Source organism: Argentina silus, assembly GCF_951799395.1.
Source record: "Argentina silus genome assembly, chromosome: 15".
NCBI classification, from domain to species: Eukaryota; Metazoa; Chordata; class Actinopteri; order Argentiniformes; family Argentinidae; genus Argentina; species Argentina silus.
Genome location: NC_139669.1, coordinates 15,448,104 through 15,472,600, shown reverse-complemented (window position 1 = coordinate 15,472,600; position 24,497 = coordinate 15,448,104). Strand labels below are relative to the sequence as shown.

At 46.9% G+C, this 24,497-nt stretch overlaps 4 protein-coding genes across 6 annotated transcripts; 2 read left to right on the top strand and 2 right to left on the bottom strand.

Moving 5' to 3' along the window:
- Window positions 1–917: 917 nt before the first annotated feature.
- LOC310815829 (mitochondrial nicotinamide adenine dinucleotide transporter SLC25A51-like) lies at window positions 918–3,698 on the bottom strand (the record flags this gene model as incomplete). 2 transcript variants are annotated; one of them, XM_083685766.1, is made up of 2 exons in its annotated part: window positions 3,560–3,698; window positions 918–1,920 (listed from the first exon to the last, which is right to left on the bottom strand). In XM_083685766.1, exon 2 carries the CDS (start codon window positions 1,851–1,853, stop codon window positions 918–920), a length of 936 nt encoding a protein of 311 aa, XP_083541892.1. In that variant the 5' UTR covers window positions 1,854–1,920; window positions 3,560–3,698. The 2 variants fall into 2 exon arrangements, with proteins under 2 accessions (XP_083541892.1, XP_083541893.1); XM_083685767.1 differs by lacking the exon at window positions 3,560–3,698 and adding an exon at window positions 2,018–2,065.
- A 752-nt stretch (window positions 3,699–4,450) lies between these two features.
- Window positions 4,451–11,345, top strand: ints10 (integrator complex subunit 10). 2 transcript variants are annotated; one of them, XM_083686016.1, is made up of 17 exons: window positions 4,451–4,937; window positions 5,100–5,167; window positions 5,295–5,398; window positions 5,518–5,657; window positions 5,750–5,831; window positions 5,937–6,077; window positions 6,310–6,484; window positions 6,720–6,889; window positions 7,075–7,214; window positions 7,351–7,498; window positions 7,689–7,771; window positions 7,882–8,034; window positions 8,150–8,258; window positions 8,631–8,710; window positions 8,910–9,072; window positions 9,416–9,509; window positions 10,427–11,345. In XM_083686016.1, the coding sequence occupies exons 1-17, from the start codon at window positions 4,809–4,811 to the stop codon at window positions 10,581–10,583; spliced, it is 2,136 nt and encodes a 711-aa protein (XP_083542142.1). In that variant the 5' UTR covers window positions 4,451–4,808; the 3' UTR covers window positions 10,584–11,345. The 2 variants fall into 2 exon arrangements, with proteins under 2 accessions (XP_083542142.1, XP_083542141.1); XM_083686015.1 differs by having other exon boundaries at window positions 5,937–6,092.
- A 32-nt stretch (window positions 11,346–11,377) lies between these two features.
- tlr1 (toll-like receptor 1) lies at window positions 11,378–14,368 on the bottom strand. The gene is made up of 2 exons (XM_083686014.1): window positions 14,277–14,368; window positions 11,378–13,856 (listed from the first exon to the last, which is right to left on the bottom strand). The coding sequence occupies exon 2, from the start codon at window positions 13,852–13,854 to the stop codon at window positions 11,425–11,427; it is 2,430 nt and encodes an 809-aa protein (XP_083542140.1). The 5' UTR covers window positions 13,855–13,856; window positions 14,277–14,368; the 3' UTR covers window positions 11,378–11,424.
- Window positions 14,369–16,997: 2,629 nt separating this feature from the next.
- On the top strand, window positions 16,998–22,527 carry klb (klotho beta; the record flags this gene model as incomplete). Its single annotated transcript, XM_083686035.1, has 6 exons — window positions 16,998–17,711; window positions 18,631–19,141; window positions 19,413–19,681; window positions 19,849–20,105; window positions 20,430–21,388; window positions 22,061–22,527. The coding sequence occupies 6 exons, from the start codon at window positions 16,998–17,000 to the stop codon at window positions 22,525–22,527; spliced, it is 3,177 nt and encodes a 1,058-aa protein (XP_083542161.1).
- Window positions 22,528–24,497: the final 1,970 nt, after the last annotated feature.

The following is a 24,497-nucleotide window of genomic DNA, read 5'->3' as shown; positions in this document are numbered from 1 at the left end:
GTCAACATTCGCTTTGATTGGCATTGACGAATCATGATTGAATGAAGAAATGGATAAAAAAAGAAAATAGCACTTCCCTAATCCAGTTCCCCCTGTGCCTCTGAGTATACTGATAGTTAGTTTCCAGTCATCTTTCAAGTAATACAGGACCAACACCTGCTAACAGTTACATTGCAGAGGGTATTATCAGTGCATAAAGATAATACATAGTGAAATAAGTTGGCCAACAATCAGTACACCAGAGTTCACCCGAGGACCCAGGTCGGGATATGGGTTGGACAAACAGATATAAATCAATGTTCAGATCGATTCAATCAATAATCAATACAATGAAAAGTTCTATAGAAGTGTTCTTGGCCACTCTAAAAAGGCTTACCCCCATGAAAACAACTTCGGACACCTGTACCACAGCGTACCACACTGGGAAAGGTGCCTACAACACAGATGTGTGATTCAATTTCAATAAGTCGATTTCTGAAAAATGTATTGAAAATGTCAAATCACTTTTGCATGAGGCTTTTCAAAATTCAGTGACTGAATTTCTCCCCTGCAGAACTGGCTTGAATTACTACGTGACAATGTGGCCAATTTGATTGGACCCTGGCATCAGCTTTGTCTGTGTGTGCATCCTATTTCAATACTGTGACCGACACGTCACAATGGCAGGAAAATCATCTCACACTGACCGCTGGTCCCTCCTGTTGGTACTGCAACATCCACCTTTCAGCTACTCTCTTCTCCTCTGTCTATCATACTCTACATACTACAGCACAACCAGTCAATGTCTTGACTGAAACAACACCATTTGTGATCATACCCCTCCCGAAAAACACGTCTCATTCTTCAAACCTGCATCCCTTCTCCCCCCCCCCCCCCTGCTGTGTCTCTCTCCCCTCCCCTGCCCCCCCCCGCAAATGTCATATAACCTTGAGCAGTAGCTCGTAGGTGGCATTGATGATACCCCAGGAGAGTAGCGAGCGGTGGTAGTTGAGATGTGCCCCCCGGAACAGCATGGCAACACTACCCCCCCTCTCCCTCCACACTGTTAGCAGCACCTCGCTGCAGGGGCGGAACGCGCCCCCCACCTGCGACTGCGCCCGCGACTTCACCACGTTCAGGGGATAGAACATGATCCCCAGGCCCGCCCCGAGGACCCCTCCACAGACAAAGTCGTTGACCAGGTGGCCTGCCCGGCTGGTGGCCTCCGGGAGCTGCTCTTTGATGGGCCCGCGGAGCCCGAAGAAGAGCACGTTACTGGGCCCGTTCCTCAGCAGCACCGGCACCAGGCCCCGGTAGCACTCGCTCAGCCCGTACTCGCTCAGAAGCGTCCGGAAGGTGTGCGCCGTGTTGTGGAAGCGCCCGTGGTGCCGGTGGTCCTGCAGGAGAGTCTGCACGCGCTCAAACGGAGTGAGGGCGGCCTCGGCCGTTCCCGCAAGCGCCGCCGCGAAGCTCCGTGTCACCAGCTCCGGGACGCCACTCCCACCGGCTTGATCCAGTAAGACCCGGGAGAAGTCCTCGTACAGGCCGAACATGATGGCCACTGTGGTGGTCTTCTGGAGGAGGGGCGGCAGCAGCCCTCGGTAGAGGTTTCTCAGGCCGTCCCTCTGGAGCTGCCGGACGGCCTCGCCCACCCGCACGCCGTGGAGCTGCTGGCGGAACAGAACCTTTTGGATGGGGAACGTCACCACGATGTTGGTGAAGGCTGCGGCCGAACCGCACACATAGTGCTTCCCCCGAGACCCCAGCAACGCAGCCAGACGCCCAGCTGGCAGCAGGGAGCCCCCCCCTTTACCCAGGGCCCCCTGGGCCTGTGGTGCCCGGACTGACTCAGGTTCCATGGTAGAAACAGCCATGGGAGGTGAGACGCACCCAAGCCTACGCCATCACATCCAGGAGACAACCTCTGGTATGATTTTCACCCTGTAAGTAAGGAAAAAAAAAGATAGGATTGAAAATTGCCAATATCGCTTACTTGTTATAATGGTTCACTGGTATTCCAGTCTGCAGATACACCCACATGCATTGTTGAGGATGGTTTTGTGGAGGATGATTTTGTGGAGGAAGGCTGTTGCCAGAAAGCTGTGTTTGCTGGACTGGGAGAGGACAGCAGTTGTGCCAAATGATAAGATGGATAACAAAGTGGCCAAGTTGAAAATGCAACAATGATCTTGTGTAATTTGGCAAAGCAGTTTCCCATGATTCAGGTTACAATCTCATCTCATGCCATTGTTATTTCAACACTTTGTAGATTACTCTCATTATAAAGCTTTTGTCTTTTTTCCTGATTTAATTCAAAACCAGGTAGATTCCTGCCTCCACTGAAACCTGCCAGAAACACTCCAGTTTGCCAGCATTACCAACTCACTGATAAGAACAAGGCTGTTATATAACTGTTGAGTCTTATGTGCCAGGGTTCAGAGTTGAGAGAGAGGCTGTCATTCTGAATAGCATTTGACTAAAGCATACAGGGTAGGGTGCCCACCTGGAATGAAAATTGCATCAACAAAGACTTGATTGACAAGATTATATTGATCTCATAGCAACCCAAGGTCGAAACTCACTTTTAAACCAAGGTCCTTTACATAAAGCAGGTTGAACTGTTTTCTAAATATAAATGGAGGGGCAGGGTGGTCGTGAAACCATAGAGTTCTCTGTCTATGGTGGAACCCTACTAGGGTCATTAGAGGTCACAGTCGTAACAAGCCCTTGCAAACTGTGCCACAAAATGATCCCGTCCCTAGTTCATTTCTTAAAATAACGCCAAAGTGGTTCATCTTACATTACATGAGGCCATTTCCAACTCATTCCCTGTAGTGTCAATAAACTGTCCGTAACAAGGACGAACAATCTGCTTGCCACTTGTGTACAGTGACTGTGTCAAAATGATATTTGGCACCGCCTTAGGAACTATACTAGTAATAAGCTAGCAAGCTAATGCTGTCTGTGGAGTTTCTAAAGAGCTCGTAACATCTAGCCAAGTGAAACTTTCCATCCTTATCCTATCAATAAAAACTCAACATGATTGCGGCCAGTGCAAGAAATCTGATCATTCTAGCTCCAAATACTTACATAGGTAGCCAACGTTAAGCAAGAAGAGCTAGCTAGCTAGTATCATGCAGGCCACTGCACTGTGTGGATGTTACTAGAAGCCATCTCTGCTACTAGCTAACTAGCCAACATTGATTGTGAATGTAATTGAGTCCCTTAACATAACATTCCGTACATAAGCTACCACAAATGCAGTTAACCGAATGCCATGCAACTAAATAAAAATCGGATTGAATATCAATAACTGGTCAAAATGTAGACGAGAGCGATTACAATGACTGGATAGTGTCAAGCTAAGCTAGCGTTACACTACGTTAGCGGTGTCAAAGCGGACAACCAGACCGGCTTCGACTTGCTTCTTGATCAGTGACTGTTGGGCAGTGGACGCCGAAAGAGAGGGCATGCTCAAGCAGCTGATGGGGGTCCAAAAATAATTAGAAAGCACAACGATGAGACATTTCACGAGTAGCTACCGTCCTCAGCGTGTATGTCAAGCTCTGTTTGCCGTTACCTCCAAACTTTGCCTGCTTGCTTGCTTGTGCCTTTGCCAAGGAGAACCGTAGCTATCGGAACGGAAAAAGAACCGTTCTAGGTCGTGGCTTCTGTCGTTAGCAGATCGGTAAGCAGGTGACTGTGGCACAGCCAATAGAGATCGCAGATCGCGGGTATGCCCTTCGTACTCTCGATGAAGTGCACGGTCCGGTCCTAAATCCTCGCTGTCTGGCAACATGAATGATCTCCATAACATCTCGATAGAATATATCAGATGCATAATAATGCAATACACAGAGGTCATACTTGTGAAAAGGGGAAGGGGTCGCAGACCGTCACATATTCATACAAGGTGGCACATTTAGGTCAGAATCATTGATAATATATGATATATTATCGATCAAGATGGGATGGGGTAATCTCTGAAGTCCATTGATTCGTTCCCTGCATCTATTCCATGGGGAGTAGGGGCATGCACCATCATTTCCACGCACCTATAATTTTTGACGGGGCATAAATGTTGCTTTATTTTTTATTTATTTTCTCCAGAGACTCCCTTGGGTAAAGGGGAAGATTGAGACAATTTCAGCTGATATTTCAAGGCTTTTAGCTATATTTATATTAAAACCGTTGAAAGCTGATGTCATTGAAGGCAATTCATGAATTCATGAAAACATTAGTATATTGTAATTCACAAAACGTTGCGCATTCAATTCACCATAAGGGTTACATAATGCTGCCAGAGAGGTTTTTAATATTTAATGTTATCTTTGATGATGCCTTGCTGCATTCGTCTGGTTGTGTGGCTGGCCCACATTTTCTGGGTGCAATATTCTGCTTTGCGTTTAGGTGGCGACATTGCATTAGAAAGAGGAACCTTTGTCCCATACTTTTAGGAACCATTGAAGAAGTTTGATGTGACGTTAGACGTGCGCGACTGAAGGGAATGATGTCATCATAAGGTTCCCGTTAAGCGGAGCGGTAAACAAATGTCCCAATTTTCAGCTATTTCATGAGCTAGAACATTCAGGTTTTGTAACCCACTGGATTTGTCTAAGCCCAGCAACATATAAAACATTCATTGTAAACTGAATCAGCTGTAGTAAGCTTAAGGAATTAAAACATATAGTAGCTTTCTTCAAATTCTGTTAGATCAATATCATAGCTGCCTGTTTCGCTAGCAAAGCTTTAGCCGTTACTCAAATGGAAAGTGTGATATCCTGACAGCCTTAGTTACTCGTCGGATTTGACATTTTGTGCGACTAAATATGTCTGCACAAAAAGACTGCGACTTCTTAGTAAAAAGGGCCCGGGAACTTGTCTCCGATGACCCATGCGCAGCCAAAGCTTGGCTTATAACCGCTCGAACCCTCTACCCTACTGACTTCAACATACAGGTAACTCACGTTTTGTTATGTGTGATAAATGACTGACCACTGGTTCCAAAGAGTCACACGTATTTTGTGGATATGGTCATAACTCACCTCACTGGTAGCTGCACGACCGAGAGTGCCTGTGCACCATCTTCACGTTGTTGTTGTTGTTGACTTGTTTACCAGTATGAGATGTACACAATCGAGCGAAACGCGGAGAGGACGGCCTCAGCGGGCAGATTGCTCTATGACATGTGAGTTGAAGTGGAATACAATTTCGTTCGTATGAGAATAAAGGCATCGGATAGTCTGTCATAGTTTTTGTCTTTGATTTCAGTTTTTTCAAGTCTTGACTAAATGTATTCTTTTTTTGCCTCACAGGTTTATCAATTTTCCTGATCAGCCCATTGTGTGGCGTGAGATCACAATTATAACAGCTGCCCTTCGGAGTGATTGTCAGGACAAACATGCACAGTTCCTCCGAGGTGAGGATTGTGACAGTGGTGTGTGTTGTTATTAGGTCTGCCCCCTGATTGTGAGTAGTGCTTTGGAGTGTGTGTGTGTGTGTGTGTGTGTATCATGTGTATGTGTGTGTTTTTCGTAGGTCTGTTTGAGACCTTGCCTGGTCGTGTACAGTGCGAGATGCTGTTGAAGGCTACAGAGCAGTGCTTCAACACTCTGGAGAAGGCTGAAATGCTGCTGCTGCTATTGAAGCGCTTCCCAGACTCTGTGGTCCAGCACGGGGTACATAACCACTCCCATCTTACCTTTGCCCTCGCCACTCTTGTGTCCGTAACTGTTTACAATCCATTTGTAACATTCTTCTCCACATCTAGGTCAATCTGGGAGAGTCCTTATTGGACGCAGAAGCGGTCGAGAACTTGGAGACACCGGTCAACTGCTTCAGGAAGCTGTTTGGTTAGACAAACATATATATCAAAAAGGTCAAAGCCTCAAACATTTGTAGCTCAACAGCAAATGGGCATGAAGTAAACAGCAATTTGTCTTTTTCCTCTCCCGCAGTGTGTGACGTCCTCCCGTTGATCATAAACAACGTGGACATGCGCCTCCCTGCCAGCCTGCTGCAGAAGTACATGCTGAAAGCGGCTGAGTTCTACATCGGTTATGTCACCCGCGGACCCTCGCCTGATGGGGGGCTACAGGGTAAACCCCTACATGGTAGCAACTCACCATAGCAACTATAATCCCCATGACATCGATATCTCTCTCTTAGTGAATGCCATCTGCACACTACGATATACATTAGTGTCACATGACAGTATAATGACATATTACAACCCTATTTTTATTTTATTTTTTACTCCCCTGTCTTACTTACTCTGGCTCTCTCCCCCTCGACATCTGCCCCATCTCTCATTTCTTTCACACCTTTCAGGCTCTCAGGAGGGCGGGGTGCTGAAATCTCCCGGTGTGCCTCGGGGCTCCCAGCGGTATGTGATTGATGGGTTGTCAGAGAAGTCTTCGGTGGTGGCCGAACCGTGGGAGAGGCTGTTGGACATGCTAGCAGTGGTGGGGGCACGCTGCGAGTGGCAGGGGGACAAGGGACAGAGGTATGAGTTGCCCTCCTGTGTGTGTGTGTGTGTATGTGTGGCGATGAGTGTGTCTGTTTTGTAATGGCCTCATCATGAACATGCTTGGTCTATCGCTGCATTTAAGTAATTATTAGGTTGTGTGTGTTTTGCAAGAGGCTAGAAGATGTTAATGAGCTGTTTGTGTGTATATACTCGTGTGCGCGTGCGTGTGTGTGTGCGCGTGCGTGTGCGTGTGTGTGTGTGTGTTTTGTAGGGGCTACGTGGACATGCTGCCGCGCGTGAAGGACCTCTGTCGTTACCTGCCCAGTCTGGAGGGAGAGACGCGGTCTCGGTGCTGCAGTCAGGTGGTCATCTGTGCAGCCCTGGTCCTCTTCCGCAGTGCATACCTCTACGTCTCAGCTGTACAGCCTGCGCTATTCCAGGGTCCGTCTCTTCCTGTGTGTGTGTGTGTGTGTGTGTGTCAGTGAGTGTGCTGCATCTTTTGTGCATCTGTGTTTGGTGTTGGAGTTTGTTGGGCTTTGGTCCATTGATTTAATTGGAGAATATCTTCACGACTGCACATTTAGTGTTTGTGTGTATTGACGCGCGCGTGTGTGTGTGTGTTGCAGGCGTGAACGCGTTGAACTCTGGGCCGTGGATACTACTAGAGGATCTGAGCTCAGTGTACAATGATGTGGAGCCGGAGAGAGGAGCAGGGAAACATGCCCACAAGAAACGCAAAGTTGCAGACGGTCGAGAGAAGGCGATGGTAAGGGGACCGACATCGAATCCAAAAATCCAAGGGTTTTTGTGCTTGTGAGAGCAAGAGAGGGGAAATGTATGTGTGTGTGTGCACACTTGTTTTAATATATGTGTATGTGTGTGTGTGTGTGTGTGTGACTCAGAGCTCAGACGATGAGGAGGGCTTGGGGCGAGGCCGTCACATCGTGGTGAACAAGGCGGAGATGCCTGGGTGGACGGAGACTCTGGAGAGTTTCCGCATGGCAAGGGAGAGCTGGGACCTCCTCCACTCCCACGACAGCTTGGAGACCGGTACGTCCTCCAAATACGTCCCTCACCGCACACCGGGCGCACTCTCTAAATGAGACCCCTTTGCTACTTCAGATGTATTCCACTTACTACTTTGCTGTGGTCACAACATGTTTGTGTGCTCAGTTGTGAATCACTTACATGTACTGTGACACATACGAGCCATCCTCACCCTGTGCTTTTCAACCCCTAGAGTTCAACAAAATCTGTTCTGCCTGGAAGACAGACAACTGGCTGTGGTTCCGGATATTCCAAACTGATATGATCATATACCAGGTATATATGTATGATTGTTTTTTGTGGTTTACTGTGTGACTGTATGTACACATATGCGTTCACAGTGAGTGTACTGTATGGTGAAGTGTGTGTTGTTTTGTGTCCCCCAGGGCCAGTACCGGAAGGCCCTGGCTAGTCTGGTCCAGATGGCTGTATTCCAGCAGCCCCAGCCGGGCCAGAGCCCCGCTGGGCAGGGCAGTCTGGAGCACCATAGGGCCCTCATACAGCAGGCATCCTGCCACTACTCTCTGGGAGAGTACAGGGTGGGCAAACATACACACAGTTTGATATTTGCACACTTACTATTGTATATTGTAAATTGCATGGTCATTGTGTGTTTTTTTTTTTTAAGTGTGTGTGTTTCTCTGTCTGTGTCAGTTGGCCTGTGAGAAGCTGCTTGATCTAGTTGGTGGGTTGGTTCCCCAGAATCAGGATCCAGTGAAACCCTCTGAAGATCCAGGCAAAGTCAGGAGCAAACCCCGCAAAGGTTGGGTTCAGCAAGCTTTTTATTTTTATTTTTATATATATATATATTTTAGGGCATTTTTGCTTTATTGGGATAGAGATAGAGATTAACAAGGAAGGATGGGTGAGAGAGAGAGGAGGGATGACATGCAGGATACATCGACGGCCGGAATCGAACCAGGGACCTTGCGATGATATGGTATGCGCCTTAGTGTGCTACGCCACTGAGCGCCCTGGGTTTAGGATGAACGACAATGTCTAGTCTGCAAATGTCACTGATTTGATCTGATTTTGGTGTGGTGTTAACATTATGTGTGTGATATTGTCAGATGTCAAGGGAAAAGAATCAGTGTTTTATGTTTTTTTTAAATTTATTTTTTATTTCTGTTGTTAGACAACGACCTGAAGCTCCTGCCTTGCACGAGCAAAGCGATCCTGCCCTTCTGCTTTCAGCTGATGCTGGCCTGTTTCAAGGTAAGTCAACACAACATTCCCCTAAATATCCACCAAAACACAGCCTTCAATATATATTTCTCCATATGCTGAAAGGGTTGTTTTCAAGATTTGAGGGAAATTACCCATGGTTCATAATTTGCCCATTCCCCCCCCCCCCAAAAAAATATTCTGAGATCTAATTTAATCGCCCCATCTTTTCCCCTTTTCATCCAATTAGCTACGTGCATTTATGGATAACCGGGATGACCTGTCCCTGGGTCATGTGGTCGTGCTCCTGCAACATGATTGGCCACAGGGCGAGACACTGTTTCTAAAGGCGTTGGATAAGATCTGTCAGCAGGGCAGCTTCCAGTACGAGAACTTCTTCAACTACGTCACCAGTATCCTTTGAAGCTTTTGGATGAGAAATGAATGAGGTAATGATGACAGAACATAAATGACGATGATCAATCCAAAATAATAATACATTACAGTAAAGACAGGAGTAGCCAATATCCTTGATCCAATCTCTTTTGGCGCCTTTGATCTGCAGCCGTGTCACAGCAACACTCTGACGCCACAAACTGGGTATCTGCCATTAAGCAGGCTCACACCTCACTGTGTCTTCATCCTGATCTCTCTCTCTCTCTCTCTCTCTCTCTCTCTCTCTCTCTCTCTCTCTCTCTCCTGCTCCTCCCCCTTGAATGTGTTTTTTGTTTTCCTTACACTCGTTCGTTCCCTCAGATATTGACATGCTGGAGGAGTTTGCCTACCTGCGCACTACGGAAGGGGGGAGGGTTCAGCTGGAACTGCTGCCCAATCAGGGGATGCTAATCAAGTAAGCCTGTCCCACTTGCTCATATGTCTGTATTGATGCGATGTGTTGACTTTGTACACTGAACTAGTATAGAATAGTGGCACAGCTTCTTCCGGGTGAGCAGTGTCTGGTGTGGTACTACATGGTACAAAGAGGTGTCTGTTCAAGATGAATAAGGTCTTCATTTTACAGATGAAATCTGTGTGGGCGCTTGAATGCACCCTATCTCCTCAGCGGTTGTTGAATGTTGGTGTTTGCTGTCCTCAGGAACCCTAGCCCCGCCCTGGCGGTGGAGTTAAGTACCATGCTGCTTCCTGGGGTGCAGACAACAGACAGGTACCCCTGGCCCCACTCAGACCCCCCCCCCCCCCCCTGTTCAATCACCCCCAAGACTGGTCATCCCCCCCCCACCCCCATTTCGTTTTTCGGTCTGTCGTTTTCATCAAGATAATTTCGCGAAAGCGGTTATTTGAGACATCGCATTTGTTTTTGTGGTCATCACTGATGTTGTTATTGTTGTTGTTCTGGTGTTGTTTTTGTTCTATGGTCAATTTGGGTTTTATGTTTTCATATCTCCTGCTCCCATTGCATTTGTGGACATTTACGTTAAGCGTTTTTTTATTTAGACGTTGTTGAATCTTGCCCGTCGAGATGCCTGGTTGATGTGTGCTCAGACCTCCCATTCCATCTCAAAACGATCAGGATTTGTTGTGTGGAAACATGGTGTTTCCTTGGTTGTGTGTCATGTTATATGTAGCAGTTGACTAGTGTATGCTTTCTCAACTGTTTCTGCAGAGATTTGGATGATAAATAACTTAATCAAGTCTCTGATCAGTGCTAAGTAAGTTTGAAATTCCATGTAAGGAAACAGTTGAAAATGTTTCTTTCTGTAATATGTTCTCATGTTTCATGAATCTGTCTGTCCCTCTACCCTATAGGCACCACACGGTGACACGGGGCATCACCAAGGGGGTGAAGGAGGACTTCCGCCTGGCCATGGAAAGGCAGGTGTCACGCTGTGGGGAGAACCTATTCACAGTCCTGCACCGTTTCTGCATCAACGAGAAGATCATGATCGTCCAGTCTCTACCCTAGACCCAGAACCAGAACCAGAACCAGAACCTCTGAACCTTGGACAGTTGACGTTTGAAGTTGTGAATACACTTATGGCTCTGATGTCTCTACAATGCTGCCCCTGCTCACTGTGCTTGTGCAGCTTCTATGCCCACATGAACATCCTCAACTAGTACCAGACCTGACATCTGAAGTCATCTGACAATGCCCTCTGAATAACCTCTGTGACCAAAATGCATGAACACACACACACACACACACACACACAAACAAAACACCATAGCAAGGTTTGCTGGCTCCTAGCTCTCTAGCCTCCAGCTATTGTGCTCTCAATTTGTTTCTCTTGAAGTGAAGATTTCTTAGGCATTTTTCTGCCTTCCTTCTTGCCTTAAAATTGTATACTGTATACTGTGTACTAAGCAACATTTCTGTACTTTCTCAGTATACAAAATACTGAACAGGGTTTGATTTCAAATTTCCGTTCCAAATACATCTATGGTGTTAGCTATGTGTGTCTGTTTGGTTTTTCTTTGGTCTGTATTTGGTTTTTCTATTTGTGTCATTTAGTGAACTATACAGTATGTGAAAATGATGCACTAAACTCTTCCAAGAGGTTTGAAATCATTGAGATTATGAGGTTTAAAGTTGACAAAAAAATGTAAACCAATTGTTGATATTGTTAGATGATGTTTTATTGTTTTTTTTTGTTGTTTTTTTACATAAAGTTGTTGGGAAAATAGTTCTTACTTTATATGAATGTCTCCAATAAACCTTTGCTGACTAGTTTGAAAAGCAGTACTTATTCCACCTCCACTTACTATGTCTTACAGTACCACCACTTTTGAACATCTCTCTATCCTATTCACTTATTTTCTCTCTCTCTCTCTGCCTCTCTCACTCTTGCTGCGGGCAGGTCTGACTGCAGGGCTGCTCTCAGGTTGGCCCAGAACAGCCTGTGCTTGCCCCTGTCCTGTGGCCACTCTAGGTAGGTGTGCCTGCTCATCATGGCTTTCAGCTGGTTGTACTTGGAGGGGATGAGGTACTGAGGCAGCGGCTCCAGGAGAACGAGGATCACGCTGTCAGACCCCCGGAACAGGCGCTGGTGGCTGGCAAAATACAGCTCATAGTGGCACCACTCGCTACGGACGAAGTGTGAGGAGAGTACGAACACACAACGTCTGCTCTTCTCCACACACCGGATGATGTTCTCCACGATCGTCTTCCCTGGCACAAAGTCCCTCTCGTGGCGGCAGATGTGGAGCCCCCCTGCGGGCCCTTCCAGGTTGGGTAAGAGGGAGCCATTCACCCAGTCGGTGTCATGCTGGCTGTAGGAGACAAAGGCATGGAACTCCACCCCCTCTAGGTCCTCAGGCTGAATCTGCTGGGTTCTTGCGCGGTGCTTGGCCCGGGTCCACTTCCAGATCATGCCCATGTACCACGGACCATCCAGGCGGTGGCACAGGGTCGCCACGGCAACAATCACCACCACCGCCGGGCACAAGATGGCCGCCATCAGTAGGCCAATGTTGCAGGAAATCTCTGGCATCCTGAAGTCCTTTAGGGTTGAATGCTTCCAGGTTTCAGGATAGCTGCAGCGGTAGTACCGTGGCCAGCGGAGAAGTGTGATTCCTGGGTGTCCACCCCCCAGAGTAGCCCCAGCACCAAGCCCCTGGAATGCTCTCAGGGTGCAGGTGCAGGTGAAGGGGTTTAGGCTGGCGTCCAGATCTTGCAAGCGGGGACAGCTCTCCAGGAAGCTCACAGATGGAGTGTGGAGAGAGTTCTCTCTGAGCAGAAGCACCTTTAGGTTTGGGAATCCACTGCATACTGGGAGATCCCTCAGCCTGTTTGCACTCAGGTCCAGAAACAAGAGGGAGTCCAGGCCCATCACGGCCTCAGGAACAATGATTATCTGGTTGTTCTGGAGGTCCAGTGTGTTGGTGCCATTCGGCAGGCAGCTGAACACCGACTGGCTTAGCCCATTTGAGGACAGATTCATTTTGATGATATTCGGGGGCCAAAGGCACTGTTCCAGGCCATCATAGGCCAGTGAGTTGAGGCTGAGGTCTAGATGACGCAGGGAACCCATGTACTGTACACGTTTGCTCAAGACCTGCAGGCTCTTGAGGTTGTTACCTTTTAGAACAAGGCTATACAGTTCCACAAAGTTCATACATTCTAGAGTGACTTGGCGCTCCACTCTGGAGAAGACTGTATCAGTCAGGGCACAGTCTGAGAAGTCTAGGTGATGAATAGCGCTGTCAGATTGTGGGCAGGTCATGTGAATGATGGGCGTTTCTCTCATGGACATAGTCTCAACAGGCATATTGATGAAGAAGTCATAGAGGGCCTCCTGAGAGAAGAAGAAGGTTTGCACAAAAGCCCGTCTGACTGAGAAGGATTTCATGAGGGATGTCTTGCTCACGGGTGTGTCTGACCTAGGAGGGCTGGAGATGGCCAGATCTGAGGCACTCAGGTGACCGATGGGGGATTGGAGCACAGCGTTTATGGTATGAGTCAAGTACATCCATGTGGCCACCATATTAGTCAGGTAAAGATGTGAGGTGTTGACCACCTCTCTCTCCCTCACAAGTTCTGCTAGGTAATTACGGTCGCCCTTCATACCCATCAGCTCCACCTCTCCAAACATCAACAGAACGTCTGCAAACAGCGGTCGGTCAGTGGCTTTGTTTGTCACAGCAACTCTGACCATCTTCGCCTGGACAAGTCTCAGGCTCCCGCTTTCATAATTAGCGAGGTTCTCTAAACGAAGGGTCAAAGTTTGCAATGTCATGTTCGCTATATTCTCAAAATCCTGCATCGCAATGACATTTGCTCCAAGCCCCAGGTGCTCCAGCTTAGCCAGGGAGCAGAATTCCCTCCCCAGAGTCATGGTGTGGAACCTGTTAAAGGTTAAGTCTAGTATTCTAAGGTTCTGTGTAAGCAGTAAGTACCTTTGATCTGTCAGATTCTGGAGCCTGTTGTGTGAGAGGTCGAGATCCTCTAAGAGTGGAGTTGGACGGAATGTCTCCAGTTTGATCTCCTCCACAGCATTCCACGATAGGTTTAGAAACCTTAGGTGAGAAGTATTTTCAAAATCCTGTCGGCCAAGTTTGTGTATGTTGTTACAGGAGAGGTCTAAGGCTTCAACGGATGGAGGAAGGTCTCTTGGGACGGAAGAGAGGTTTTTGGAGGAGAGGCTGATGATGATTGTGTGCATGTCTGAGGAGGGGGTGCAGAGGGGTACTCCCACAAACACAGTCACAGCCCAGAGGGTGGCAGTCACAGCCATCATTGCTGGAGAGGAACAGGAGGTGGAGGGAGACAAAAGCAAAAAGGTCAATTTATATCCATATTCACTCTCTTACATAATAAATGGTACATTTGGTGCTAAATAAGTGAAACCTTATGATGTAGAGATAATATGTTTGTCATTTGTGTTTTCTTATACAATAGAGGTTTTGGTTCCCCCTTTCAGTTTCGATATGATTTAATTTGCAGCGTCCTCAGGGTATTCAGCATCTTCAGGGTGTACAGCTTCCATGTTTTGTTCTCAAATAATTGTCAGCTTTTTAAGTCTCCACAATCCTTGTATAGCCAATACTGTAGATGGGACTATCACTGAGTAAATCATTTTAGAGTCTCTTCTCTGACACAGCCAAATTTGATACATTGTTTTGCAGGACACACATCCATAAACATAAAACAGTTACTGACCTCTTGAATACTGTCCTCTTGAATGTACGTTAAGGTAATGTTTACCCTGTTAGAGCTTTGGATCAGATGGCTTAGTACGTTCCCTCTCACACACACTCCTCGTACCTCAATCAACCCTTTTTTTTAAAGATCCTTTCTTAGTCTCGATCTTCAGCCTTATAACTTTTTCTTTCTCCTCTCTCTGCGTACAGTAAATCTCATGGCTGAGGGGAAGCAGGTGTTTATGTAAAACCAGACTATTCAGATGTGGAGCAACTGCGTTTCCTCCTTCACACATCCCTTTTTGACTTCTCCTCTATTTAACCATCCAAAGAGACCAGATATGACGCTGGTGTTAAAGCAGTCACAGCAGAGTGAGACGAGGATGGTCATGGTTATTGATGATCTGTAGCACTAGTTTGGAATTGGGCCTGTGAGTGAAATGTTGTTTACGATGAAGATGGAATGGAAAATGTGTTTGATATTTGGGTTTTTGTCATGAAGAAGAAAATGAAAGACACGTTAGTGTGTAGTGCTTGAAAGGGGAATACGGTTGAGATTTAGCTGCATGTTTGGTGTCATCTCGAGTCTATAGTGTGGTATGACTGGATGTTGGGCTTTATAGGGATATAATATGCACTGAAATATTGGATATATAGATCTGTTCAATTCAACTGACCAACCGTCATTTAGGCTTATGAGTACTCATTTTTGGAAATATCAGCAATGGTGCAGTCAATCACACTGAAGCAGCTCTGATGAAGAAGGTGTTACTTCCTGTTTACCATAGGGAGTGCAACGGGTGTCCTAGATTCTATGAGCAATGCAACTGCCTCTTCCAGAATTAGTACATGTAGGTCATCCACAGTCTAATACTGTACTGTATGTCCATGCCCGCTTTGCCATCTCTAATCTACTGTTTGATTTCCTTTACACACATTCATTTCTTGCCCAGGCAACTCGATAACACAGCTCTCTTTATGCTGTATGATGGTGCCCGTGCCGAGGTCAGGTTGGGTAGAGGTGGAGAGCATCTGTTTCCCATCTTAATTGACTTAACCTAATAATGCCAGAAACACATTTCACGCTAGATAAAGGATGTTTGCTCATGAAGCCAACCGACACTACACTCCCACAGGGCAGCGGCAAACAAATGCCACAATAAGAATTCAGCAAATTGACTTTTTTGATGACGCTATATTTCCTAGATCAAATACACACAGACACACAGACACACAGACACACAGACACACACACACACACACACACACACACACAGACGCTTTCCTTTCACTCACTTACTTTTACCCAGTCAACACGCATATTCCACCCCCACACACATCCACACACACACACACACACACACACACACACACACACACACACACACACACACACACACACACACACACACACACACACACACCATGAAATAATGTATACAAAGTCATTTCTAAATGGTGAAACCAATATGTAAAAAAATAAATATATTAAAAAATAAATAATCTATACTCTAACCTCATAGTAATTGTTTGATTTCAAATCCAATCCTTTGGTTTATAGAGCCAAAAGAAGAACAAATTCTTCACTGTCCCAATACTTACAGAGGGCACTGCATCTCCTCTGTCTACAGCAGTTTCCTTGAAACAGTGACTGTTGCACATGGAAGGAAAGGGGACAATTGAATCAGATCAAGTCGACCATGATGTCTGCTCTCGCCTGTCATCGTCATAATGAAATCTTAGAATAACAGCAAGGCGACGTTTGGACCGATTTGGTCATAAAAACCTCAGGGAATAGCCTAATTTTTCTCTGAATTCTATGTGCCACCGTGGCCAAACTGTATTTTCTTTTGCACTGAATTTCATAAATCAGATTGATTCTGTACGGTTTCATCTTGTGTATGTGCCCCACAGCAAAACCCTTAACGCAATCTATCTGGCTTTTTTTTTAGCGCAGATATTGTGTTAAATCTTAGATAGATAGAACAAACTAACCTTTTTAGAATGTTAAAGAGATTGGAAAGATTGAGAAATGAAGGCTTAAGGGATAGGGAGATGAGGAGACATAGATGGCAAAGTGGCAGGGAGAAGTAATTGTGAGAGAGATCCACATCTCAGTCGTGGAGGTAAGGATCAGGGTCCAAGCTAATCATTGACGTAGATCCTCCTTCACAACAATCAGGAGTCTGCTGTCCACAGGTGTGTGCGTGTGCGGTGCGTGTGTGTGTGTGTGTGTGTGTGTGTGTGTGTGTGTGGGTGTGTGTGTGTGTGTATGTGTGTGTGTGAGAGGACATGAGTCAGTGTTTGTGAGTGTGTGTGTGTGCGTAAACAAACGTCATGTGTCAGTGGTTGGGAGGGAGGGAGAGAGCGAGGGAGAGAGCAAGCAAGGGGGGGAGGAGGAGGGGAAAGATAGGGAAGTCCAACCAGGTTAGACTGTCAGATGGATACTGCACTGCACTGGGCTCCTCTTGTCGATGTCTCCGTCTCCGCCAGTTGTTCACATTGAATCGTTCACTTAGAATCCTCCATTGTCTATTCCTCCGTCATGGATCCCTCTGAATCTGGACCCCTGATGCTCACAGGGACAGTCCCTCTAACTGAGATCACCTTCACTCTCCTAAAGGGGAGTATTTAGATTTCTAAAAGCTTTAAACAAGGGAGCACTTCCTGCGGCTTTGATATGACAACCTCAGTCTCTTACCCTCTTTCTCACCCCTGTCTTCTCCTCTCCCTCCTGCTGATGGTGTGTGTCTGGGACAGGGGCACCTGTTCCCTGGGGGAGGGCAGGAGGCAGTGGCAGCACCCCTCCAGCCCAGATCCCACTAACCACAGCCAGTGGTTTCTCCAGGGTACCTTCCCAGCGGGGTTCCTCTGGGGCACGGGGACCTCTGCCTTCCAGACCGAAGGGGCCTGGGACCGGGACGGAAAAAGCCCCTCAATCTGGGACAGCTTCACACATTCGATCGGTGGCAACAGTGATGTTGCCATGGAGAACGCAGACACAGCCAGTGACAGCTACTTCCGTTGGGAGGAGGACATCGAGGCGCTGGGATACCTCGGGGTACGCTCTTATGCCTTCTCCCTCTCCTGGCCCCGAATCTTCCCCGATGGCGTCGCCACCGGCCAGCCTAATATGGCCGCTGTAGAGCACTATGGCCGGATCATCGATCGGCTCCTGGAGAGAGGTATTGAACCTGTCGTGACCCTATTTCACTGGGATCTCCCCCAGGCCCTGCAGGAGAGCTATGGAGGCTGGAGGAATGATACCCTAGTGGGGTTGTTTGATGGGTACGCAGCGTTCTGTTTCCGTATGTATGGGGGCCGTGTGAGGTACTGGATCACCATGCACAACCCCTACCTGGTGGCTGTCCGGGGGTATGGAACAGGGACGCACGCACCTGGAGAGACAGGGGACCCCGCTGTCCCCTTCACTGTGGCCCACAACCTCATCAGGGTGAGTCCGTCAGGGTCAAGGGTCAGAAGGTTAGGATTAGAATAGTGGATAGTTTGGCTCATATGGAATTGTCTGTCTGCATAACGAAGTACAGAGACCTCATTTGGTCAGACAGGCTGTCTTTGAACTTCGAACATCAGCTGATGTTGGTCAATGAATGTTTGTGTCTTCAATTTCTAACAAGAAAATGCAATCTATAATAAATTTTTAAATAATACTTGATTACCCATAGTGAACACTGTGCTTTTTTCACCAAACAGATAAAACTAGTCCAAAACAATGGTTTAAAAACATATGGTTTAGTTTTTGACACGTCAAAGAAGAAGCACAGTATTCATCATGTCGCAATATTCAATGTTGATGTCGCACTTCATTTGTCATTAGCAGTCATTAACCTCATGTTAAAACCGTCGGCCGTTTACCATCTGACATTATGAGAGGTTTATTGCTGCTGGAGTTCTATGATTGGTAAATCGGACACTTAAGGGGACACTGGGGTTCAAAGTACGAGACATCAGCACTTTTGTTCGAGAGGGACAGCAGTATGACAGGAAGTGGTGGAGATAGGCCTCATTAATAATCAGTTGTGTGCAGGTTACATGGTTTTCACATTCCAGTCCAATGTCTGTCTTACTTTGTGTACACACGGTACTCATATCCATGTGTTTATGTCTGAACAGATAGGCAGAGATTTCATTGCTCAAGAATTCATTTTTGCTAGAGGAAGATTCATGGGGCCCACGTTGAATGATCTTACTTATTTCAAAAGAGTGATTCAGTGCCTTACTAAAGAAAGTTTAAATAATCATCATATCATCAGAATCAGAATCAGAATCAATGCATACAGAATGTCCTTGTGGTGATTTGGTGAAATAACTTCTTGTATCACAATAGATCTCTTCCATTCTATGTTTTACAGGCGCATGCTAAAGCATGGCACACATATGACACCCAATTCCGGCCGACCCAGAGAGGACAAGTCTCCATTGTCCTGGGTTCCCATTGGACAGTGCCTCCGAGAGGCCAAGACTCTCCGGCCAACGTCGAGCTCTGCCAGCAGTCCATGGAAGCGGTGCTTGGCTGGTTCGCCAATCCCATCTTTGGGGGAGGGGACTACCCAACCTCCATGAGAGCCAGTCAAGGGAGCCTCCTACCTGAGTTCACCCCAGAGGAGAAGCTCTGGGTGCAGGGAACTGCTGACTTCTTTGCCCTATCCTTTGGGCTTAACAACCTGCCACTATACCAGAGCCTACCCCACTATGGGCAGGTATCTCTGGACCTGAGGCAGGTGCTGGGCTGGGTGCGTCTGGAGTACGGGAACCTGCAGGTGCTGGTGGCAGAAGCAGGCTGGTTCTCTGATGCAGCTGTGGGGAGGGAGGACACAGTTGCCATGCTTTTTATGAAGAGGTTTATTAACCAGGTGTTGCAAGGTGAGGAGGGATGCTGAATGGCCATCAGCTGTGTGTGTGTGTGTGTGTGTGTGTGTGTGTGTGTGTGTGTGTGTGTGTGTGTGTGTGTGAGATAGAGAGAGAGAAAGAGAGAGAGAGAGGTATAGAGAAAGAGAGCAGTTTACCTTTTTTTTTTATATTGATCCTCAGTGCTTTTTTAAAACAAAATTTGCTCTGTAAAGTTGTACTTGCGCATTCCTTTTTGGTGACACAGAGTCCTCATCTCTTCCTCTGCCTGTGTGTTTCTGTCCAGCCATGGTGTTTGATGGCGTGCAGGTGTTTGGCTACACAGCCTGGTCGCTGGTGGATGGTTTGGAGTGGAACTACGGCTATAGTCGGAGGCGGGGCCTGTTCTACATCGACTTCAGCCAAGTCAACCGAACCAGGATCCCTAAGACCACCGCTCATTTCTACAGGCGTGTCATCACTGACAATGGTTTCCCTGGCAACGACACTTCCAGAGAGATCAAGGGGTGTTTCCCCTGTGACTTCCATTGGGGTGTGGCTGACTCCACTATACAGGTAAAGGAGGGGGAGGGGAACATGACAGGGAAGGGAGGCAAGGAAGAACGATAGACTAGGAAAAGGCAAAAGACGATAGGAAAGACGATAGACTAGAGTAGAGCAATAAATAAGCTTGGTAATTGCAACAAAAACAAATAGTACATTTTTCTTTTCCTTTGTTATAGGTAAATTTCCGTCCCTTCTCCCCTCAATTCATGGACCCCCACCTGTACAGCTGGAACCTAACTGGGGACGGGGCACTGCGTCCTGTTCCAGGGGTCAAGCTTCACACCAGGGGTGCCCAGTGCTCTGACTACCTGGCCATCCATGGACACGTGCGCCTCTTTGAGTCAACAGGGGCATCTCACTACCGCTTCGCCCTCAACTGGTCCCTCATCCTCCCCCAGGGAGACCTCTCTAGTGTGGACACAGAGGCGCTCAGGTACAGACTCACGCACAAACACACACACACACACACACACACACAGACACACACACACACACTCACACACGCAACACACTACATACACACACACACACACACACACTACTACACACACATGCACACACACACGTACACACACGTACACACACACACACATACACACACTACTGCACACAGACACACACACACACACTACTACACAGACACGTACACACACACACACACATACACACACACACACACACACACACACACATACACACACACACACACTCTACTCTTGTGGCATTTGAAATCACTTCAAACTCTTACATCTAACAGGTACTACCGGTGCCTCCTCACTGAGCTACGCAAGCTGGGCCTGGAAGCTGTCGTCACCCTTTACTACCCCACTCACCCTAAACTACCCCACTCCCCTCTGCTGGGCTTGCCCAAGCCACTGCAAGCCTCTGGAGGCTGGCTTAACCAGAGCACCGTGGAGGCATTCCAAGATTATGCAGCGCTCTGCTACCGGGAGCTGGGGCCCTTGGTGCGGTACTGGATCACGGTAAACGAGCCCAACCGGCTGGTGGATGCATATGCCAGCAGTGAGAAGCAACACCGGGCTGCACACCACCTGCTCCTGGCCCATGCCAAGGCATGGCGGCTCTATGAGAGGGAGTATTTCAGCCAACAGGGGGCGCTGGTATCCTTGGCACTGCATGCAGACTGGGCTGAACCGGCTTCCCCCTTTCTGGAGTCACACATATCTGCCGCCCAGCGATTCCTACTGTTTGAGCTTGGCCGTTTCTTAGACCCACTGCTGGGGGGTAGCAGTGAACAAGTGGACAAGGCGGGTAACTACCCTCCGGAGGTGCAGGCGTACCTGGAGGAGAGAGCAAGGGTGTTGGGCCTCCCTGGATCCCCGCTGCCAAGCTTCACAGAGCAGGAGAGGGAGGAGCTGAGAGGGGCGCTGGGCTTCATCGCGCTGAACCACTTCACCACGCACCTCATCTCCCCGCGGCCCCAGTCGGCCCCACAGAGCGGCCCACCTAGCCCCCAGCAGCCACAACCTCCAGACCATGACTGCCTGATCCTGTTAGACCCCACCTGGCCCTCCTCAGGCGCTGAACAGAAAGTGGTCCCCTGGGGTCTCCGGAAGGTGCTGCGCTGGGTGAAGGAGCGGTATGGAGGAGGACTTCCTATTATTGTCTCGGCCAGTGGGGTGGATGACCAGGCACCTGTGGAGGACCGGCTCAGGCAGCACTACCTCAAGACCTACCTGCAGGAAGCGCTCAAAGGTGAGCCTCACTCACACACCTTTAAATCTCTCCATGCTCCCCCTCCCCCCCAAGTAGTACAATAACCCACAGTGTTGCTCTTATAGAGGTCCTACACTCTAAGAATTTTGTTTCTAAAAAGGGTTCTTCATTTGTCCCCATAGGGGAACCCTTTGAAGAACCCTTTGAGGGTTGTGGGTGACTGAGGCATTGTCCAGCACAGCACAGCCTTATCATAATACTGTATTACCCCTCATAAAACCTGCACTTTAAGAGGAACCTTTGAGATCATAAACATACAGGAGAGTAGACTGAGGGAAATGTGTTGCGGGTGTCGCCTATTTTTATGTTTGTTTTAACGCCCCTCATCTACAGTACCTTGTTGTCATTGTTTGAACATGTATGTGTTTAATCCTAAACACCCACCTGAAATGAAACATATGGCGCTCAGAGCCTGCAGTGATGTACATAGTGTACATGATGTACATGTAGTATTATTTTGTACACCAATATACTGGATTTGGTCACAATCTGCCCTCATCAAGGTCAGTTTGGTTGTTTTTTTTATCATGGTGCTCCATATTAGGATAATTAGAACAGACATATAATCAGCTGCTAAAACCAGAACTGGTGCTTTTCTATGTATAGAATGAATGATTCTCATACTGCCTTCCTCTCTTCTTCTTCTCCCAGCTCGTCAGTTGGACGGAGTCAACCTGAAGGGCTTTTATGTCTGGGAGCTGCAGGATCGACATGCCCCTAGGTACGGCCTCTTTGCATCCCCCCGCTACCAGTCCAGACCCAAAGCCTCTATCGCAGTATACCGGGAGATCATTGACCGTAGCGGTTTCCCTGCGGACAACAGCACAGGAACCTGCAGGGTCAGCGACCTCCGGACAGTGTGCACCATCTGTGCACGAATCTCAGAGAACAAACCGATGCTGTTTTTCGGAGCGTGCCTCCTCTTTACATTTGCTATACTGGTGACAGTCATCATAATCATCGTCAGGAGGAGGAGGGCTCAGGGGAGGAGGAGAAGGAGGGGGAGCGGGAGGGTGGGGGTGCATGTATGTCCCGTCCCGCCTGGTATAAGGTGCCAGCCGTGGGAGAGGGTGGCGCTGCAGCGGGTGGCAGATAGGATCCGCGTGGTTCGCCGTTAGTTTGGGCCCTATTCACACTGTATTCAATCCAATAGGTGTTCTTGGGCACAGATGTAGGATCAGCTTACCCTTCACAAATCAAACCACAAACCATGAAGAGGAAAATGCTAAACTGATCAGTGTCTAGGGACAGCTTCATCATACTCCATTTGGACCCTGCTTAACACAACAACCATTATCCTCAGAGAAAGCTCAATGGCAAGCGTGCTGGGAAAATCTTTGCCAAGTGACTCATAAGCGTTTTCTCTCTGTGCCTGGCTTTACTGTCTGAATACACCTTTAGGAATCACCATATGTTAAAACATATGCGTGTCCAATGAGCTTCAGTTACATTGAAGGTTTAGTTATTGGACTGTTGTGTGTTGATAGTGGTGTGTGTCGGCTCTACATTTGAACTTCTATGAATGCTGCTATTGTAATGTATTGATCATGTACAGAGTAATGTTAGCATGACTGGTTTAGGCCTACTGTATGTTTTTATCTTTCTGTGGCCTGACCTTCCTATCTTTGCATTCTGCCGAAAGAGTCTAGATTAGATAGTGAGTCTGGATTGAAGGCTATAAGATCACAATTCCTCCCTGTGGCCCAATATGACTTCAATTACTGTATATACAGTATAACATGACTGTTAAAATTGTGAAAAGTTGCACCATTTTGCTAATTGGCAACACAGCTGGAACACTTATAAGGCAACTGAAGCACATATCAGTTTTTGTAAATATCATAGTGCCTAATTCTGGAAATGAAACTTTAATAATGTGTTATAAATAATTATATTATATGAAATAAAATACATAGAACGCTACAGTTTCCTCTTTCCTCTTTCATATTGGCCCTATCTCTTATATCTACCACATGACGCACTGACAGGAACTAATCAGCTGAACAGGTTGCATCTGCAACCCCCATAGGGTTGACACTGATGCCCCCTAGCGTTTAAAATATTGGCCCAGGCTCCAGGGCCCTCCATGAAAACATGGAGGAAAGCTGCTCAGCTGATCCCATACAATCTGTGAAAAATATAGCATATTAAATGAGAGTTATTACGTTGTTTTATTACCACTGAGATTACACTGATTTGGCTATGCTCAGTCTTGCTTCAATCATGATCATTATTGGTAACAGGACAGGTGCCTTGTCCCCACTGATGACGATACAGCAAGGGGATGAACCATTTCAATGGAGAATATACTGCATCGTGCTATTCATTGATATTCTAAAAGGCGATATGTACAGTGTGCCTGTGAATGAACAAATAAACCCTGAAGAAAGTATTCTTCTGATTTCTCATTTGTATGAATGATTCATTATTAATATTAAGAGAGGGTTTTTTTTTAGAGGGAGACTTTACAAAGATAGTAATTACATTTTAAGAAAGTTAAGCCTACATCACATTTGGTAACACAAGACAGAATGGCTGAACGAAGGAAGGAGCAGGTGGATTCAGTCCTCTCATCCTGCTCTGCATTGCTTTGTTGAATGGAAAATGGGTTTGAGCCAGGGAAGAAGCTGAATAAAAGTCCTCTTGCATCTCCTTGTGGCCAATATAGGCCCATCATTATTCATTGGACCCTCTCCCAAGGTGAAGTTATTGAATAAATGTTTTAACATTGCGATTTTGTGTTGAATAAAGCAATGTATACATGTATAAACGTACATGTATAAACTATAGTTAGAAAATACACTCAAGAGAGAGGGAGTGATTTAATTTTTATACACAGAATATAGGCATCAGAAAATTGACTATGTATGATTAAATGTGTAGTAGAGAGTCCCATGACTCTAGGGTTACAATAGTTAGTATCCTGACATATATTAAGGCTATAGTTAAATAATAAATATAATCAATGAGAAATATTATGGATTATCGAGAGATGATTCTATTAATATCAGATGTAGTCATTTGGCCCAGTGGCATCTCTTTTCTAGGGTATATATGGGGCTATAAAACCACTAATCCCGAACGATGG

Bases quoted from the DNA above. Each gene is read 5' to 3' on its own strand.
- ints10 (XM_083686015.1), top strand. From the start codon at position 4,809: ATGTCTGCACAAAAAGACTGCGACTTCTTAGTAAAAAGGGCCCGGGAA. The intron at 5,658-5,749 runs GTACATAACCAC...CTCCACATCTAG, and splicing joins ACTCTGTGGTCCAGCACGGG to GTCAATCTGGGAGAGTCCTT. The intron at 8,711-8,909 runs GTAAGTCAACAC...TCATCCAATTAG, and splicing joins TGATGCTGGCCTGTTTCAAG to CTACGTGCATTTATGGATAA.
- tlr1 (XM_083686014.1), bottom strand. From the start codon at position 13,854: ATGATGGCTGTGACTGCCACCCTCTGGGCTGTGACTGTGTTTGTGGGA.